Source organism: Arabidopsis thaliana, chromosome 2 (assembly GCF_000001735.4).
Source record: "Arabidopsis thaliana chromosome 2, partial sequence".
Taxonomy (NCBI): Eukaryota; Viridiplantae; Streptophyta; class Magnoliopsida; order Brassicales; family Brassicaceae; genus Arabidopsis; species Arabidopsis thaliana.
The window spans coordinates 11807880-11824511 of NC_003071.7; the positions used below are offsets into that span (position 1 = coordinate 11807880).

At 34.5% G+C, this 16632-nt stretch overlaps 7 protein-coding genes and 1 non-coding gene across 19 annotated transcripts; 4 read left to right on the forward strand and 4 right to left on the reverse strand.

Moving 5' to 3' along the window:
* Positions 1 to 1399: 1399 nt before the first annotated feature.
* On the forward strand, positions 1400 to 3401 carry CYP94C1 (cytochrome P450, family 94, subfamily C, polypeptide 1). The gene has a single exon (NM_128328.3). It carries the CDS (start codon positions 1494 to 1496, stop codon positions 2979 to 2981), a length of 1488 nt encoding a protein of 495 aa, NP_180337.1. The 5' UTR covers positions 1400 to 1493; the 3' UTR covers positions 2982 to 3401.
* Positions 3402 to 4782: 1381 nt separating this feature from the next.
* On the reverse strand, positions 4783 to 5199 carry AT2G00840. Its single transcript, NR_143691.1, has one exon. It is a non-coding gene; the product is annotated as an uncharacterized misc_RNA (transcript).
* An 870-nt stretch (positions 5200 to 6069) lies between these two features.
* Positions 6070 to 8123, reverse strand: AT2G27700 (eukaryotic translation initiation factor 2 family protein / eIF-2 family protein; the record flags this gene model as incomplete). 2 transcript variants are annotated; one of them, NM_128329.1, is made up of 8 exons in its annotated part: positions 6070 to 6492; positions 6592 to 6651; positions 6750 to 6815; positions 6909 to 7019; positions 7109 to 7202; positions 7279 to 7379; positions 7462 to 7569; positions 7647 to 8123. In NM_128329.1, 8 exons carry the CDS (start codon positions 8121 to 8123, stop codon positions 6070 to 6072), a joined length of 1440 nt encoding a protein of 479 aa, NP_180338.1. The 2 variants fall into 2 exon arrangements, with proteins under 2 accessions (NP_180338.1, NP_001118399.1); NM_001124927.1 differs by having other exon boundaries at positions 6909 to 7022.
* A 631-nt stretch (positions 8124 to 8754) lies between these two features.
* Positions 8755 to 10093, forward strand: AT2G27710 (60S acidic ribosomal protein family). Of its 4 annotated transcripts, NM_001202692.1 has the most exons (5): positions 8755 to 8961; positions 9047 to 9137; positions 9427 to 9540; positions 9592 to 9659; positions 9765 to 9988. In NM_001202692.1, the coding sequence occupies exons 2-5, from the start codon at positions 9050 to 9052 to the stop codon at positions 9789 to 9791; spliced, it is 297 nt and encodes a 98-aa protein (NP_001189621.1). In that variant the 5' UTR covers positions 8755 to 8961; positions 9047 to 9049; the 3' UTR covers positions 9792 to 9988. The 4 variants fall into 4 exon arrangements, with proteins under 4 accessions (NP_001189621.1, NP_180339.1, NP_850106.1 ...); NM_128330.4 differs by having other exon boundaries at positions 9427 to 9659; positions 9765 to 10093; NM_179775.2 differs by having other exon boundaries at positions 9050 to 9137; positions 9427 to 9659.
* A 257-nt stretch (positions 10094 to 10350) lies between these two features.
* Positions 10351 to 11767, forward strand: AT2G27720 (60S acidic ribosomal protein family; the record flags this gene model as incomplete). 4 transcript variants are annotated; one of them, NM_128331.4, is made up of 4 exons in its annotated part: positions 10351 to 10724; positions 10814 to 10904; positions 11143 to 11375; positions 11465 to 11712. In NM_128331.4, the coding sequence occupies 3 exons, from the start codon at positions 10817 to 10819 to the stop codon at positions 11489 to 11491; spliced, it is 348 nt and encodes a 115-aa protein (NP_180340.1). In that variant the 3' UTR covers positions 11492 to 11712. The 4 variants fall into 4 exon arrangements, with proteins under 4 accessions (NP_180340.1, NP_001325177.1, NP_001154536.1 ...); NM_001336121.1 differs by having other exon boundaries at positions 10525 to 10724; positions 10993 to 11375; positions 11465 to 11699; NM_001161064.2 differs by lacking the exon at positions 10351 to 10724 and adding an exon at positions 11039 to 11074 and having other exon boundaries at positions 10817 to 10904; positions 11465 to 11767.
* Positions 11768 to 11848: 81 nt separating this feature from the next.
* Positions 11849 to 14157, reverse strand: AT2G27730 (copper ion binding protein). Of its 4 annotated transcripts, none has more exons than NM_128332.4 (4): positions 13919 to 14157; positions 12890 to 13005; positions 12486 to 12524; positions 11849 to 12380 (listed from the first exon to the last, which is right to left on the reverse strand). In NM_128332.4, the coding sequence occupies exons 2-4, from the start codon at positions 12986 to 12988 to the stop codon at positions 12177 to 12179; spliced, it is 342 nt and encodes a 113-aa protein (NP_565657.1). In that variant the 5' UTR covers positions 12989 to 13005; positions 13919 to 14157; the 3' UTR covers positions 11849 to 12176. The 4 variants fall into 4 exon arrangements, with proteins under 4 accessions (NP_565657.1, NP_001324202.1, NP_001324201.1 ...); NM_001336122.1 differs by having other exon boundaries at positions 12890 to 13767; NM_001336124.1 differs by having other exon boundaries at positions 11860 to 12380; positions 13773 to 14146.
* Positions 14158 to 14633: 476 nt separating this feature from the next.
* On the forward strand, positions 14634 to 15978 carry AT2G27740 (RAB6-interacting golgin (DUF662)). 2 transcript variants are annotated; one of them, NM_128333.4, is made up of 4 exons: positions 14634 to 15175; positions 15255 to 15365; positions 15450 to 15530; positions 15619 to 15978. In NM_128333.4, exons 1-4 carry the CDS (start codon positions 14921 to 14923, stop codon positions 15694 to 15696), a joined length of 525 nt encoding a protein of 174 aa, NP_180342.1. In that variant the 5' UTR covers positions 14634 to 14920; the 3' UTR covers positions 15697 to 15978. The 2 variants fall into 2 exon arrangements, with proteins under 2 accessions (NP_180342.1, NP_001325384.1); NM_001336125.1 differs by lacking the exons at positions 15450 to 15530; positions 15619 to 15978 and having other exon boundaries at positions 14853 to 15175; positions 15255 to 15448.
* A 58-nt stretch (positions 15979 to 16036) lies between these two features.
* On the reverse strand, positions 16037 to 16582 carry AT2G27750 (Surfeit locus protein 6; the record flags this gene model as incomplete). The annotated part of the gene is made up of 1 exon (NM_128334.1): positions 16037 to 16582. One exon carries the CDS (start codon positions 16580 to 16582, stop codon positions 16037 to 16039), a length of 546 nt encoding a protein of 181 aa, NP_180343.1.
* Between the last annotated feature and the right edge of the window lie 50 nt (positions 16583 to 16632).

Below are 16632 nucleotides of genomic sequence, written 5' to 3' on the forward strand. Positions count from 1 at the left end.
AACAAACAAAGATTTCTTACTATCTTATAATTTTATTCAGTTCATATTTTCTTATAATTCTTTGCCGATCCCTCAAAAGTATATTTTAATTTTATGTTTATATTTGATAAAATTTCATTACAGATCCCTCAAAATAAATTTTTGTTACGCCGCGTCCACAAAAGAATGTTTTTGGGGTATTTTTATCATGTTACTTAGTAGGTTATTTCTAATAACATAAATAAAGTCAATACTTTTTATGTCACTCATATCAGATGTTTTGCAAAACATTTATGTATTTAATTTTTTTGATCATTTGTATATGCAGTATTCTATGATTTGTTGAGTTGATTAAATTAAAATATTAAATTATCATTTTGAAACAAAAATTCTTAAATATGCGTTTTTAGCAAAACATAACTTAGAAAATGGAAGATAGGAAGTATATTAATGGCATTTGAAGTAAAATCTTACAAATTAAATGTTACTACTATTTTTCTATTTTGTTGGTCACTTAAATGTTATAATATTTACAGCATATTCAACCAGCAATTTACCAAAACAACAAAATTGATTCTAATTCAAATACAAAATCTGGTAATAGTAGTTTAAAGGTATACTGTATTTGATATGTTATTTTAAAAAAATATATTCATAATCTTGATAATCGACTAAATAGTAAAACGTTTTGGCATGTCCCAATAAAAAAATAAGGATACATTTCAAAAATGAATGTGTATTAAATTACCACAAATATTTAGTAGTACTATTAGATTAGGTAAATGATTTTAGACTTCTAGTACAATAACAATGAGTACTAGTACTATTTTCTAAAATAATATGTCTTTTTGGAAAGTAGCACCTTATTTTACTCATCATAACATGTTTTAGAAAACATAACATGTTATTTAAAAATCATCACCTCAATTTAATGTTGTTTTTAAAAATCATCACCTCATTTTAATGTTGATTTTTTCTTTTAAAATTTATACATTTACTTAATCAACTATCACAATATTATAGTCATGTATCTGAATTACCCAACAAAATAATGCAAGACATCTATAATCATAATTGACAAAGTCTTATTTCGTATGTACGAAAATCAAATAAAGAATCTTTTTGTCGATATAATTAAGGTACTTCATGTCGACAACATAAATATATAAACAAAGTTGAAATTGTTGGCTGAAAATGAGGAATCTAAAGATCAAAATAATGCAAAACTGTTTTTTAACTTTATCAAAAAACCTTCAAATTTTTTTGTCACATGAATTGTTTTCAAAACATTTCTTGTTAATTTCTGCGCTCTTCACTTTCTGGTCTTGAAAATATGTTTTAACTAAATATTAGAGAACACATGTCTCTGTCCAGAATAAATGAGATTAAGAAAAAAAAAAAAAAAAAGAATCTCTATTTAATTGACTCAAAAGTTTTCTCATAACACAAACTCATCTCTTTCCTCTCACCTTCCTCATACATCATCTCTCTTTCTCTTTGTCTCCTCATCAACAATGTTACTAATCATATCATTCACCATCGTCTCCTTCTTCTTCATCATAATATTCTCACTCTTTCACTTACTCTTCCTTCAAAAACTACGTTACTGCAACTGCGAGATCTGTCATGCTTATCTCACTTCAAGCTGGAAAAAAGACTTCATCAATCTCAGTGATTGGTACACTCATCTTCTCCGGCGGTCTCCGACGTCAACGATCAAAGTACACGTCTTAAACAGCGTTATCACAGCGAATCCATCAAACGTTGAACATATCCTCAAAACCAATTTCCACAATTACCCAAAAGGCAAACAATTCTCTGTTATCCTCGGTGATCTTTTAGGCCGTGGAATCTTCAATTCCGATGGTGACACGTGGCGTTTCCAGAGAAAACTCGCGAGTTTGGAACTTGGAAGTGTTTCTGTAAGAGTTTTCGCTCATGAGATTGTTAAGACCGAGATCGAGACACGTCTTCTTCCGATATTGACTTCGTTTTCCGACAATCCTGGTTCTGTTTTGGATCTACAAGATGTGTTTAGAAGATTCTCGTTTGATACGATTAGTAAATTGTCGTTTGGGTTTGACCCAGATTGTCTCCGGTTACCTTTTCCGATATCGGAATTCGCCGTCGCTTTCGATACGGCGTCGTTGTTATCGGCGAAACGAGCTTTAGCTCCGTTTCCTCTGTTATGGAAAACCAAAAGGCTTTTAAGAATTGGTTCTGAGAAAAAGCTTCAAGAATCTATCAATGTGATAAACCGGTTAGCTGGTGATTTAATCAAGCAACGGAGGTTAACCGGTTTGATGGGTAAAAATGATTTGATTTCTAGATTCATGGCGGTTGTGGCGGAGGACGATGATGAGTATCTCCGAGACATCGTTGTGAGTTTTCTATTGGCTGGTCGGGATACGGTAGCTGCTGGTTTAACCGGATTTTTCTGGTTATTGACCCGTCATCCGGAAGTGGAGAACCGGATCCGGGAAGAACTGGACCGGGTTATGGGGACCGGTTTTGACTCAGTCACTGCTCGTTGCGATGAAATGAGAGAGATGGATTATTTGCATGCGTCGCTGTACGAGAGCATGAGATTGTTTCCGCCGGTTCAATTCGATTCCAAATTCGCTTTAAACGATGACGTTTTGTCTGATGGTACATTTGTGAATAGTGGGACTAGAGTCACGTACCATGCTTATGCAATGGGTCGGATGGACCGGATCTGGGGCCCGGATTACGAAGAGTTTAAACCAGAGAGGTGGTTGGATAACGAAGGTAAGTTCCGGCCCGAGAATCCGGTTAAGTACCCGGTTTTCCAGGCCGGAGCTAGGGTTTGTATCGGGAAAGAGATGGCTATCATGGAGATGAAATCCATAGCTGTGGCAATCATTAGGAGGTTCGAAACACGGGTCGCAAGTCCCGAAACAACCGAGACACTCCGGTTTGCGCCTGGTTTAACTGCGACGGTTAACGGTGGATTGCCGGTTATGATCCAAGAAAGGAGTTAGACTCATAAAAGCATTAAGTCAAGATATATAATAATACTTAATGAAAACCATAGATAGAGTCTTTGTTCTCTAACTGACCAATTATTGTTAACATGCAAACACACTTGTTGACAACAATTATGTGTACCATTATCTCTTATTTAATTTAGCAAAGCCAAGTGGGTCTTAAGTTCTTTGGAATCTTAATTGTATAATGCTTAAAGTTAATATGATTACGTAATTGACCCAAGAAAGGCGTTCAGATTTATGGTAAACTTGAATAGTTTACTTAAGAAGTTAAGAGGATGGTTTATGATAACATTGCTTATTTCACACGAATGTGTGTATACTATATATATACGAATGTAGTGATTACTATTGCGGATTGAAGAATCTGAGTTTTTATTGGATAATTAGATAGATAACCATTAATTGTTAAATAGTTTTAAAAGTTCAGTTCATTTTTACTAAAAAATTTATTCTTTCCATCAACAATTTATCTTGATTTTAAGAAAAACTCTTTCTCAATCCCTCGGAGAGATTCTCTCGTTTTTTCGAAAGACACTGCTCATCTTCTCTTTCACTTGAAAATGAGCTAGAAAGTAACATAGTGACACATATCTTTATTTTAGGCCAGACATTCCAAAAAACATCTTTCTATTTTCTGATTTTTTTTTTCTGGTTTCTGACCAAAGTACGTTCGTATTTTTTTTTTTTATCTACCGAATTAAAAGTTGGGAAATCCATGAAAATATCTTACTAGTGTTTTCTCGATTTCGACATGTATGTTTTCTATTTGTAGAAGATTTTTCTTCTAATGGCTGGACTCACACAAAACATTTAACGCAAAAGTTTAATTTAAAATATAAAGTATGGTAACGGATTATTTTAATTTAATACATGTTGTAGTGTTAATTTATGATTTGATTTTTAGAAAAACAACAATATATTTATTTAAATATAACATGAAAATAAATTTATAATTAAAAGTACAACCTCAAATAAAATCATATTTAATTTGAGTGTTGGTTTATAATATTTAGAATCCCCACACAAAAATTTATGGATCTAAGTAAATAATATAAACCAAATTAATACTTGGTCAAGAACAAAATTAGGACGATCAATATAACATTGTACTATTACATAACGTAACCAAATTTTTTTACTGTTACCATGTACTTGTTTATGAATATCTTATTAAGAACCACTTTAAAAGATCATGATATTTCAAAATAATTGTTTTCCAAAACACATAATATATTAACACAATCATAATATTCCCACAAATAAATTGACTCTTAGTAAGTCTTGGTCATCTAAAAGACTTAAAGAATCATGATTAATATATGTAAGGGGAATGTTGAAGTCGTTTTGGTGCCCATAGTTTTAACATGAGGTGGCATCTAATAAACTATTTTAGAACATGGAATATATATATAGTTATATCACATACCCTATTGGTCTAAATGGTGCAATAGTTTGAAAAATTATTGAGAAAAAGTTGTGGAATTTTGTTTGCTAACATTCTTTTAACAAATAAAAAGTTGAAAAAATTTAGTCACATCATTTATTTATATAACGTATTTAAAATTTTATGTTTTGTTATTAGTTTTATAATAAATTATGACTACTTTCATTATAAATCACATTATTTAAACATATAAAAAGTTGAAAAAATTACTCACATAATTTACTTATATATAACGTATTTAAAACTTTATGTTTTGTTATTACTTTTTAAAATAAATTATGACTACATTCATATTATAAATCAAGAGTTTAAAAAATTCATTAAATAGTTTACATGAAAACTATAAAAAAAGTTTAGTTAACGTTTGTTTATTTGTTTATATACTTATACAATTTTGTTTTTGATATCAGTGGGTCGACAAAACACAATCCATAACTCAGATCATTATTACGCATGATTTATTGGATTCGAATTCTGGTGGGAAATGTTACAAACACTTCCCCTGCTCTCTTTGCCTTTTTTGTTGTTTGTAATCTCTAATTTGCCTTTTTTTTTTTTTTTTTTTTTTTGATAACCCAGATATCCTAACAGTCCTCGACAAGTCGGTTCGCTCAGACTAGCCACGTGGCTGGCCAAATGGCACTCCACGTGTCGGCTCCTGAAACGCTGCAGCATGTGAATTCCGCAGTGACCGGGGCTCGAACTCGTGATGGCGGGTATCTCAGCTGAGGGTCCTATACCACCAGAGCTAGAGGCTCTGGTTTGCCTTCATCTTGTCGTTATTAAACATGGTCTAAGTCCAATTTACAAAATAAAGCACATTTCGTTACAGTTGAAAAAAGCTACTTATTTGGATAACTAGATAAATATGGAATTGTAAGACTTTGCGGCCCGTGGGTTTATTTATTCATAAAGAAATGTGATTGAGAAATTGAAAAGAGACACGTTGAAAATGTGAAGTGCGTGGTGGATGTAGAGGTGGAATCAATTTTGGTAAAGTGGTCCTTATTATTAAGCATCCTGTAAATTAAGCAATGACAAAGACGGCTAACTAATTAACAATCTTACAATTTTCACATAGTCCACATTTTTAATATATATCTTCTCTAATCTACTTTTGAGTTATGCCGATCACGATCACGATAATATCTCGATACCTATGAATATGACCAAGTAACAATATAAACATCAGATATTCTTTGCCGGTGTAGTTATGTATTGATGTTTGATCACATGATTTCACCAATCCCACTGAGAGGTCACAATTATGTCGACAACTTTGTTCCATCTGATGTCTAAGAATGTCCAAAAGTAGATTTGACATGTCGACTGTTCTAAGCAAAACGGCGGATCGAATTAATATTGGATCAGTACAAGTGTACCACTTGTTTTCATAATTGTATCCATACAATACAATAAGAACTTTGAAAAGTATATACATAATTTCTTTATAAAAAAAATATATTCATAAAACGAAGACGCAAAATGAATATACTTTTTTGTCTCTAAATTTTGTTTTGTTTAAATTGCTCGTACATTCAGTACAAACAAAATCTGGTTAAATATGATACATATTTTAGTAAGAACTTGGTTTGACTCCAAAAAATGGTTGGAGCTCCTAAAAAAACCAATTATTCAACATATATATGCCTGATACTGATCGAATAAATGATACATGATATCAGAGCAGAAGATTTTAACTTCCATTTCGTCAGCAAGTTCACGAGCCTCTGTAGTCACTTCCACGTCTAAAGCCAAAATTGTAGCAAATTCCTTTTTCCTCTCGAGCATCACTCCCGCCTTCATTACATCCTTCTTTTGCACAGGCCCTATGCCAATACCACCAACAGGTAACTTTACAGCTGGGGACTTCAAGAATTCAAGCAATGCTTCCAAAGAACCTAATGTAGACGCTTGTATATAAACTCCTTCACCACTTTTGTCAATCCTGCTCAAAACTGAGTTTACATCTTCCATAACCAACTCCTTAATTGCTTCGATGTCATCATCAGGTCCAACGACATGCAGGGCAGTACCAACAATTACATGTTCAAGGTCCTTTTAAACACAACCAAAAAATGGAAAATAATATTCAGGATGTGATCATTAATTAAAAGAGACTAGAAATTAAGATTAATGTAGTATCAGTCCAATCACCTTGGCAATAATATTGATACACTCTGCAGCCTTTATTACTTCGTGATGTACATGATTACCCTGAAATACCAGACCAAGAATTCTCATTGTGTATAGAAAAAGTACGTAATGGTATTTGCATGAACTATAATTTCTTAAGGAATAACAGTAATAAGTACATTCACATGCAACTCCTTTATTGGATGAGGAGTCAGTAATGCTCTAATCGTTGTGACAATAGGTCCCTAAAATATAAGAAGATATAAGATCATTATTTAAGTTCTAAGTATTATCCAATGCATTACTTATTTGAGTTTGGATAATAAGTTTTTACTTGCCTGTAGACCACAAACGACGATTTGACCACCTTCATGGAGTTCACCATTTACCAACACAACATCAATCGTTGTACCATAGCCTTCCATAACTTTGACCTCTAGGACAGTACACTGCTTAACAGTTTCAAGAAAGGATCAGAATCCAACATGCTGAAGTATTGTACAAACAAGTGTTACCTAAAAGAGAAAAGGAGCAAGACCTGCACTTTGTCAACATATGTAATTAGTTTCTCAACCATTGTTTTCTGAGTCAATTGAACCAACAACAACAATAGATCTGGGATCCCTTCCCCACTGAAATATCAAGAACCAAAATTACTCAACCATTTAGGATAAATTACAAACAATAAACAAAGAGAGACTCATATACCTAATAGCACAAGTAGGAACAATACTAAAAGTTTCTCCCATTTCTTTATTCTTGTAATAAAGCTCACTGTTGAGTCCTTGCTCCTTAAACTGGTTTATAATCTGTAATACCAATGAAACAACATATACACAAAGTGATAGCTCAAACCCATAGATGATGATAAACTCTAGATGAATAACTTACCTCATTCAGCCTCATGTTAAATTCATTTATAACATCTTTAGTTTGTTGCTTCATCGCCTCCAAGATAGGAGCATTTTCACATATTCTCCATCCATATAGCCTATCCACCTATAAGTACATTGAAAATTTTATTTTCCATAAAAACATTTACACCATAGAACAAAACAAATCACAAACAGTTTTACCTTATTCAATGCAATAATGAACTCCGTATTCTTCATTCTCAGAAGATTTAGACATTCTATAGTTTGTGGCTCTAACCCATGCATTATGTCAACAACCAAAATTGCAAAGTCACACAAACCTAAGCCTCTTGAGCGAAGATTTGTGTAGAACTCGTAACCAGGTGTATCGATAAACAGTGGACGTGGCACCTTAAGTTTTGTATCGGATTTCAGTTCCATGGTCTTCTCTAGGATGTTTCTCGCTGAGAGATATGTTGCACCCATCTTCTGAGTGGTACCTCCAGCCTCGCCTTCTTGTACATTTCCTGTGATGTAATCTAACAGCTTTGTTTTACCAGTATCGATATGACCCATCATACAGCAAATGGGAGAACGGACTTTGTCTTCCTCGGAGAGCTTATTACGTCTAGAGTGTTCATCGCCAACAATTTGCTGCTTATCATCTCCACCTCGAGCACTCGGCTTCTTCAGATCCATTGCTAAACAATCGAATAAGCTTTACCTTATATGGGAGATGACTTGATCGACAAGGTTGAGACAGAAAACGAGAATTAGCTATGATTTTTTCTTTGTGAAACTTCCTATACGGTGGAGCAAACACGTTGTGTAGATATATACCGATTCTAAGTATGTAACGATGCTGCTTAAATAATTTCTAGACCATGCAAGATATAATTGTTTTTTCTCGGATTAAGATTCATTTACATAAATGATTTTAAATGGAATGAAATCTACTATATATTAAAAGGTAAATTTTTGTAAATCTTTAATTATTATTCATATCCAATGCCATTAATGTTTTTATATAATACATTTTAAAGATTTTTCTAACTTACTTAAAAGGATAAAAAATAAAAAAGATTACACATATAGACACAATCTAGCTACTGCAAAAAAGATTTTTTTAAAAAGCATAAATCTACTTTATTTACTAATTATAAATTTAATTTGTTTCACTTTTATTAGTGATAACAAGATTAATTGTTTTGTTTACACAAACAATATTGTTTTATGATTTCACTTATATGAACATTATTATCAAGAGTTATAAAGTTTGCAAAAGAAATAGGTTTTTATTGACTGAAGAATTGAGAAATTTTCTCATCACCTTTAAAATTAATATTGGGCCTAGCGATGAACCGGGCCAACGCCCATTAAACATATCCGATAATAGTTTAAACCCGGAGAGACTCAAAGTAGAGAAAACCCTAATTGTATATAAACTAAAAATACTTCCTTAATTCTTCACTTCTTCATCGCCGTCTGCACAAAACCCTAATCTCACAATCTCCTACGAGATCTATCAGTCTCCACGGTAAACGACACTAATCCATTTCAATTTCTCCATCGTCTTCTCCGATCAAATTCTCCATTTACTTATCTGTTCACTATTTTTCCAGAAGATGAAGGTTGTTGCCGCATACTTGCTCGCTGTTTTGAGCGGAAAAGCTTCACCAACCAGTGCCGATATCAAGACTATCCTTGGATCAGGTTCGTTTTGATGAATCGCAATCGATTTCATTACAATATGATTAGATTCGTTGTTTGAGTCGCTGGAGAATTCGATTTGAAATCTTTATTAGATAGTTGAGAACTTGCTTAAGCTGAAATGATATGTATATTAGGGATTTTTATGGTTCCTATCGACTTAAACGGTGTTTATGATAGTCGAGATGCGTAAGTATTGTTAAGAGTAATGATTTAGTGAACAATGGGATACAATAATGAGTTTGGGATGATTGATGGAATGTGGCATTGTTGTTTTTGTTTGGTGTTGCAGTTGGTGCTGAGACAGAGGATTCTCAGATTGAGCTTTTGTTGAAGGAAGTGAAAGGAAAAGATTTGGCTGAGTTGATTGCTGCTGGAAGGGAGAAGTTAGCTTCAGTGCCGTCTGGTGGCGGAGGTGGTGTTGCGGTTGCTTCTGCTACATCTGGAGGTGGAGGAGGTGGTGGTGCTTCTGCTGCTGAGTCCAAGAAAGAAGAGAAGAAGGAAGAAAAGGAAGAATCCGATGATGTAAGTTTACTTTCCTTCTAACAAAAGTCTTGATCTTAATAGTAGCTTGAAATTTAACCTAAAAATGATGGCTCACTTGTGTGTGTTTTTGTTTTTAATTTGCAGGACATGGGTTTCAGTCTATTCGAGTAAGCTGGTAGTAGCATGAAAAGTCCGGTTTTGTTGTCCTCTTTTAATATTGTAACCTTTTGAAATCTATATGTTGTTGTTGTTTAGTTTGTATTCGATCATCTTTTTTAGACATTGCTGAAATTCTCAAGAGTTTTTGACCCGAATGTCATTTGCACTTTGTTGTTAGCATTTCTGCTTCTATCTCAATCGCCTTTGTCACTCTGGAGTTTTTAGTAGCCAACAAAAGCATTGGTCCTAGTCATGGTCTTAAATCTTGACTCGAATGGTGATGAGATACCTCTAGCCTTGACTTTGCTAATGATACGTTGTCGTTCATTTGGAACCTAGATTCAGATTCGGCTTACGTATGACTTCAAGAATAGTATTATTGTAAGAAAAGGATAAAAAAAAAATTCTAGTCTTGAATTGTTCCCCCTTCAATGCCGTCCAATATGTAAATACATCATAATTCGTATGAGAAAATAACTAGACTATGCTAAAACTTTGACACCACAAATTTATTAGTAACTTGCAAAACATATCACTTGTCAACTACATATACCGAGAAATGCCATACGCAGGCGATGTTTCGGAAACAACAGGTGTAGAGTTGAAGCTACTTTTGATGTCATCGACCAAGAAGGTGCTATAGAAGACGAGGTTAGAGGTGAAATCCCATCCATCAAACAAAATAAAACTAGAGAATTGTATAATCTGGTCGTTCTCTTCTCAACATCAATATTACCCGTCAATCGAAATATTGAGCCCATATAAATATGGGCTTGAAAGAACTGGGCCTAAATAAAATTTTAAATTCGGAGATACATTGATAAGATTAAAAACCCTAAGCGTATATAAATCATATAGTTTTCATTTTTTCGTACTTCTTCTCCATCGCCGTCTAAAAACCCTAATCTCACTCCGCCTCCTGCGAGATCCATCAACACTTCCGCAGTAAGCGCCTCCATTTCCATTTCTCTCTCCTTCTTCTCCTACGTAATCGTACTATGTTTGATTTTTGATCTGTTTTTGTTTTTCTTCAGAAAATGAAGGTTGTTGCTGCGTTTTTGCTTGCCGTCTTGAGCGGGAAAGCTTCCCCAACCACTGGCGATATCAAGGATATTCTTGGATCAGGTTCGTGACTTTGATTTGAGCATTGGAATGTATACATGATTATTCTAGTAGTGAGAATTTGTTTAACTTGAAATGTTATTGGAACTAGGAATTGTATATGTTTGCTGGAAATGAACAGTGTGATGCAATAAGAGGCATTATGGTGTTGGTATTGGACTGTGTTGTTATAGGTGATTGCTGTAATTGTGGTGGAGGAAGAATTGATGGAGTGTGGCAATTGTTATGTTTGATTTTGCAGTTGGTGCTGAGACAGAGGATTCTCAGATTGAGCTTTTGTTGAAGGAAGTGAAAGGGAAAGACTTGGCTGAGCTAATTGCTGCTGGAAGGGAGAAGTTAGCTTCAGTACCATCAGGAGGTGGTGGTGGTGTTGCGGTTGCTTCTGCTACATCTGGAGGTGGAGGAGGTGGTGGTGCTCCTGCTGCTGAGTCCAAGAAAGAAGAGAAGAAAGAAGAGAAAGAAGAATCCGATGATGTAAGTTTTACTTTCTTTCTGACAACAGTTTTTTATCTCTTCAAATGAAATGATGGCTCACATGTTGTGTGTTTTGTGTCAATTTGCAGGACATGGGTTTCAGTTTGTTCGAGTAATGCGGTATACTTGGCATTTGGTTTTGCTGTACCCTTTCGAAATCTTTATGTCGTTGTTTAGTTTGTTGTATTCGACTATCTTCTTAGACTTTGCTGAAATTCTCAAGAGATTTTTTTACTCAAACATCAGTCCACTTGTGATTGGCATTTATATTTCAAACTATTGCCTTAGTTACATCTTCAATAGTCCACTTATGAACGATCTTTAGTAAATTCTCTTATTCACTCGCTTACTAAGAATTAAACCTAAAGAGAATACAGAAGAATTCCCTAGAGTAAGGATTTGGTGTAGTGTAAAACAGACTCTTCCCTCTTTGTATTGTTCAGATTCTGGAAACATAAGATATGTGAATCCAATCAACACAGTACTCGAGATATGTTCTGATAAAAAAAATGTTGGTACTAACAATTTCAGTTTGGATGGGAAGGATTATCCGAATAAAGATATACCTAATTCTGATCAAAAGAGAGCGAAAATAAGTCTCTGGAGTTTAGATTGAGAAACTAAATGTCAACAAACCGGAAACAAAAAAAAACTGTGTCAAGTAACAAAAACAAAAGAAAAGACTCAAAGAGAGTAGCAGCAACGTAAGATTTGATTCCAAAGTGTCTCACAAGGGAGGAATGAGTAATGCTACTCCCTGTTTTATTCACTCATCACAAGTCCATCAATCAATCTATCTCTTTACTCTTGGACCTCTGGCTGCTTCTTTCCACCTGCTTTCAAGTACCAACCAATCGAACCGACAATAGCAACCACACCTGCCACAACCGCATAGTTTCTGTTCTTGTCTTCTGACACCTTTGGGCCCGACTCAGCTGATGCAGATGCTGTTGCACCAGCAACCTTTGCTTCGCTTGCTGACCCTGCTGCTTGTTCTCCAGGACCCTAGTAAGTTCATAAGAAGTTTCAGCCACACAAGACTGTAAATTTTCTCTTTATCTAAACAAGCTATTCGTAGTTTCAACAACTGGAGTTAAAGGAATTATTTACCTGTCGAGCTAACTTCTGAAGCTTCTCCTGCTCCATTTTCTGCAATGTAGAAAACCATAAACAAGGTAAAATATAAGGACAGAAGATGACTTACTCAAAAATATAAATTGTTTTGAAAAGAGTAAGTATTATGTAACAGGTTTCTAGTTCAAGCTAGATGCTACAAGGTTTAGATAACAAATAGATTTAACTTCTACGATTAAGACACAAGATAAGTTTCTTATAAGTAAAACCAAATATTATCTAATAGTTTACAACAGAGACAGATAGAATCAAACAAGAGCTTGATAATAAGTGTTCATCATCAACATCACAAAAGGAAAGTAAATATACTTATAGTTTTTTCGAGGATTCTTAGTCTACTATTATTGTTCACATCAATAAGGAAAGCTTCTGATCTTTACCTTAATGAAAACATTCTCAGCGGCTCTCTCCTCTTCGCTAAGAACTTTGCCACTAGAGAACCTACGAGACACAATTCTCAAAGCATTTCTTGTTGCCATGGTAATGAAGAAGTATCCTGTGCATAAAACATTAAACTCATTTTAACTAAAGCAGACAGTGAATGAGAGAGATTCTAGGAACTAACAAAATCGTTCACTTTGAAAACCCTGAAATTGTTTGAAAACTCCATAAAAACTATTACAGAAAACCTATAAGGAGTAACATTGGACTCTTACAATCCTTTTCGTCATCATCAATCATAACATGGTAAATTTGTTTTTGCTAAATAAACATGGTGAATTAAGATACTAATGTATCAAGTGTCAACTATTACTGTATCCCACGTATCAGCGACAATGGTGAATTACTTTAACAGAAACATAATCTACAGCACAATAGCGATGCTAGAGGTAATCTCAAGATTCCACACAGACAGTTACAGAAAATCTATAATGAGGAAACACTTATTGGTACTTGTCTCTCAAAATCCTTTTTGTCATCATCATTTCATACAATGGGGAAGTCACCAAAAAATCTATTACTGTATCCCAAGTATCAGCTACTACATTCAAATCAAAATACATATACTCATGGATCCTTGTGGAGGCTGTAGAATGTTAAGTGTTTGTTACCACAAAAAACAGTGTAACAAACACAGCTTCTCATATACCAAATCGATCCAAATCTAGGTTTAGAAAACGTATAGAGGAAGCACAAAAGATCATCCAGCGAAAATCCGAGGATCGCGAATAAACAACAAATCACTGATTATAACAAATGTAATCATAAAATCAAAACCTAATCCGGATATGATAACACAGATACGAAAACGGTAGCTCTGACCTCGAAAATGGTGGTATCGGTAACGAAAAATCGAGGTCAGGTGTTAGATCGACAGAGAAGAAAAGGTTAGAAAAATTTCTGAGCTAATCTAAAAACGAGAAGGAAAGAATCGTAATCGGAGAAGATGATCGGAAGATATGAGAGACCTGGTTCGATGGTAGATCGTTAAAAGTTTCGTCTGGCTGCTGAATGCTGATGAAATCCGCTTACAGAAGAAATGGCTCGGTGAAGAAGAAATGAAGAGGAAGGTGTGAGATATGGAAGGAGCTAAAATGGGCTTAAACTAAACTATTGGGCCTAAAATCATTTTAGCCCATTGAATGCGCGTTGAACATTTGTGGTCACGAACACTTTAGCTATTGAACATTAAAAAGTTTTCTAGGATTTGAATCTTGCCTTTGCTCAAAATAGTTTCTATTTTATTATGATATACAATATTGCTTTTCCCGTAAGTTTCAGCCAGAGTACAACTCCATATTTCACTGTCTCCTCCACATTACAAGAAGCCTTCAATTACAAGCACTCTAACATCTTTATTAGCCTTTTTCTTTTGTAAAGAAAAAGAATTATATATCTATCTGTTATTCTCAGTTTTGTTCTTCATGAAAACTCAATTGCATATTGTAATATCTTTCTTTTTTTTGTTTTCTGTTTTGCCTTCAACTTCACACCTAACATATTTTTTCTAAATCTAATCCATACATTTCCCTACTTTATCTATACGTATCTTTGTCTTATTTATAGATTGAGAACCAAACAATGAGAATAACATTTTAGCTACCTATTTATAATACACCAACTCAAGAAAATTGTTGTATTACCAATTCAATATAAACATGTTAACCTACAAGACCTTTTAGCCCCACTTGGTATTCTTTTTTTACTATATGTTTTTCCTTTCTATGAACCAACTTAATATATTTCATACAAAATTAGTTTCTGATTCAAATTTTGCCCTACTAAGTCTCTAAATAAGTTTAGAATATGTTTAATCAGGGATAGTGTGGTTGACTGAGAGGGCATTTTTGTCATTATACATCGGTAACAAGTCTTGATAGGCTCTTAAGGCCAGTCTTGGGTTATATAACAAGGCATCTCCCTTTTGGTGCTCATGTAAATTGAGGAAGAGAAAAAGGATCTGAGGAACAATGGCTACGACAAGACAGATCTTGGAGCAGCCACAATCGCCATTTATTCAACGTATCAAGAGCTCGGGGAACATTAGCATGAATGGCAGTCCTATGATTGATGAGAAAGAAGAGGAGCTTTCACAGTCTGCTTTTGCTTTGTTTAAGGCAAAGGAAGATGAGATTGAGAGGAGGAAGATGGAGGTTAAGGATAGGGTCCAGAAAAAGCTTGGACTCGCTGAGGAAGCTACTAGAAGATTAGCCGAGATTCGGGAAGTAAGTTTGGTTTGTAACATTTTCAAGAACTTGAACAAAGATTTTCATTTTGAGAGAGTTTTGGTTTGTACATTTTCAGGAGCTTGAAGCTCTTACCGATCCAATGAGAAAAGAGATATCCGCGATAAGGAAAAGAGTCGATGCTATTAACCGAGAACTCAAGCCTTTAGGACAGAGTTGTCAGAGAAAGGTAAACTAATGTTTGTGTTAATGTTCATAACTCTTTATCTTTCTTGCACATTCTTGAGACCATTGGTTGTTGTTGTTGTCACAGGAGAGAGAATTCAAAGAAGCACTTGAAGCTTACAATGAAAAGAACAAAGAGAAAGCTATATTTGTTAGCAAGCTAGTTGAGGTGAAACATTCTGTTTCCATTTGTAATTTTCTTTACAAAATGATTATTGTTTTCTGAAATCTTTTGGTATGAAAATGTGTTTCTTCAGCTGGTCACCGAAAGCGAGAAACTGCGGATGACAAAGCTGGAGGAACTCAGCAAAAGCATTGAAATATCGCTACGCTAACACAAAATGATAACAATAAAGGCTGCAAAAGCAGCCAGCTTTGGTTTCTTCTTTCTTCTGCTCTTTGTAATTGTTTGATTCGATATTTGCTTTTTGGTGTGATCAAATCTGTTTTCCTGATTCAGTAACCTTAGTAGAAATGTGATAAAGATTCAGTATGATCTCACATTTTTTTGTTTTCATGTGTGTGACAATGTTTTATTCCTGACCCTTCGAGTTTTGTAACCGGAAACTTTAACTTCTATCAAAATTTCTTACAAAAGCTTTCCTAATCCAGTGTATAGTGAAACAGAGAAACATACTCAAATAGGTTAAAGAACTCAGTGAATAGATGAAACTATTAATAACCAGGACGCAAGAGTTTTTTCTCTCTTTTAGCAATCTTCCTCATCTTCTTCTGTTGAATCCTATCAATAACATTCTCTGATCTCTTTTGCTGTTTCTCTGCCCTAAACTTCTGTTGCACGTCAACTCTTTCCTTCCACTTCTCCGTGTTCTTCTCACGCATCTTCGTTTCCTTGTGAATTCTCTTCTTCAATCGCTTTGGATCATCATGAATCTTGATACCAGCAGCTCTGCTTATAGCCGCTTGCCACGAGTGATTTTTCGCAACAATATCCCCTTTCTCTTGATCTTTCTTCAAAGCCTCTAACGTCATCGCCATTTCAAGCTCTTTAGCCTTAGAAACCCTCTTTTTCTTTCTGTGTTTCCCGTATATCTCGTCACCGTCCCCAATCTTCATATAACCATAAGTAAGATCCTTCACAACCTCTTCAAAAACATTCAAACCTGAGTCTCTCTTCCTCTTATTCTTCTGAAGACGGCTTTGTCTCATCTTCTCAAATGTATCATCTTCTTGCAAACTAAGAAACTTAGGCTTCTTCATGATATCCGATTCAAGATCAAGTTTCTCCTTTTTTTTTGTCTTCTACAAAT

What these genes read in the sequence shown, in the direction of transcription:
- AT2G27730 (NM_128332.4), bottom strand. Translation starts at nt 12,988, where the DNA reads ATGGCAACAAGAAATGCTTTGAGAATTGTGTCTCGTAGGTTCTCTAGT. An exon ending in CTGAGAATGTTTTCATTAAG is followed by an intron (nt 12,525 to 12,889) that starts GTAAAGATCAGA and finishes TCTACATTGCAG; the next exon opens with AAAATGGAGCAGGAGAAGCT. An exon ending in TTCAGAAGTTAGCTCGACAG is followed by an intron (nt 12,381 to 12,485) that starts GTAAATAATTCC and finishes TGAACTTACTAG; the next exon opens with GGTCCTGGAGAACAAGCAGC.
- AT2G27710 (NM_128330.4), top strand. Translation starts at nt 9,050, where the DNA reads ATGAAGGTTGTTGCCGCATACTTGCTCGCTGTTTTGAGCGGAAAAGCT. An exon ending in CAAGACTATCCTTGGATCAG is followed by an intron (nt 9,138 to 9,426) that starts GTTCGTTTTGAT and finishes TTGGTGTTGCAG; the next exon opens with TTGGTGCTGAGACAGAGGAT. An exon ending in AAAAGGAAGAATCCGATGAT is followed by an intron (nt 9,660 to 9,764) that starts GTAAGTTTACTT and finishes TTTAATTTGCAG; the next exon opens with GACATGGGTTTCAGTCTATT.
- CYP94C1 (NM_128328.3), top strand. Translation starts at nt 1,494, where the DNA reads ATGTTACTAATCATATCATTCACCATCGTCTCCTTCTTCTTCATCATA.
- AT2G27740 (NM_128333.4), top strand. Translation starts at nt 14,921, where the DNA reads ATGGCTACGACAAGACAGATCTTGGAGCAGCCACAATCGCCATTTATT. An exon ending in GACAGAGTTGTCAGAGAAAG is followed by an intron (nt 15,366 to 15,449) that starts GTAAACTAATGT and finishes TTGTTGTCACAG; the next exon opens with GAGAGAGAATTCAAAGAAGC. An exon ending in TTGTTAGCAAGCTAGTTGAG is followed by an intron (nt 15,531 to 15,618) that starts GTGAAACATTCT and finishes GTGTTTCTTCAG; the next exon opens with CTGGTCACCGAAAGCGAGAA.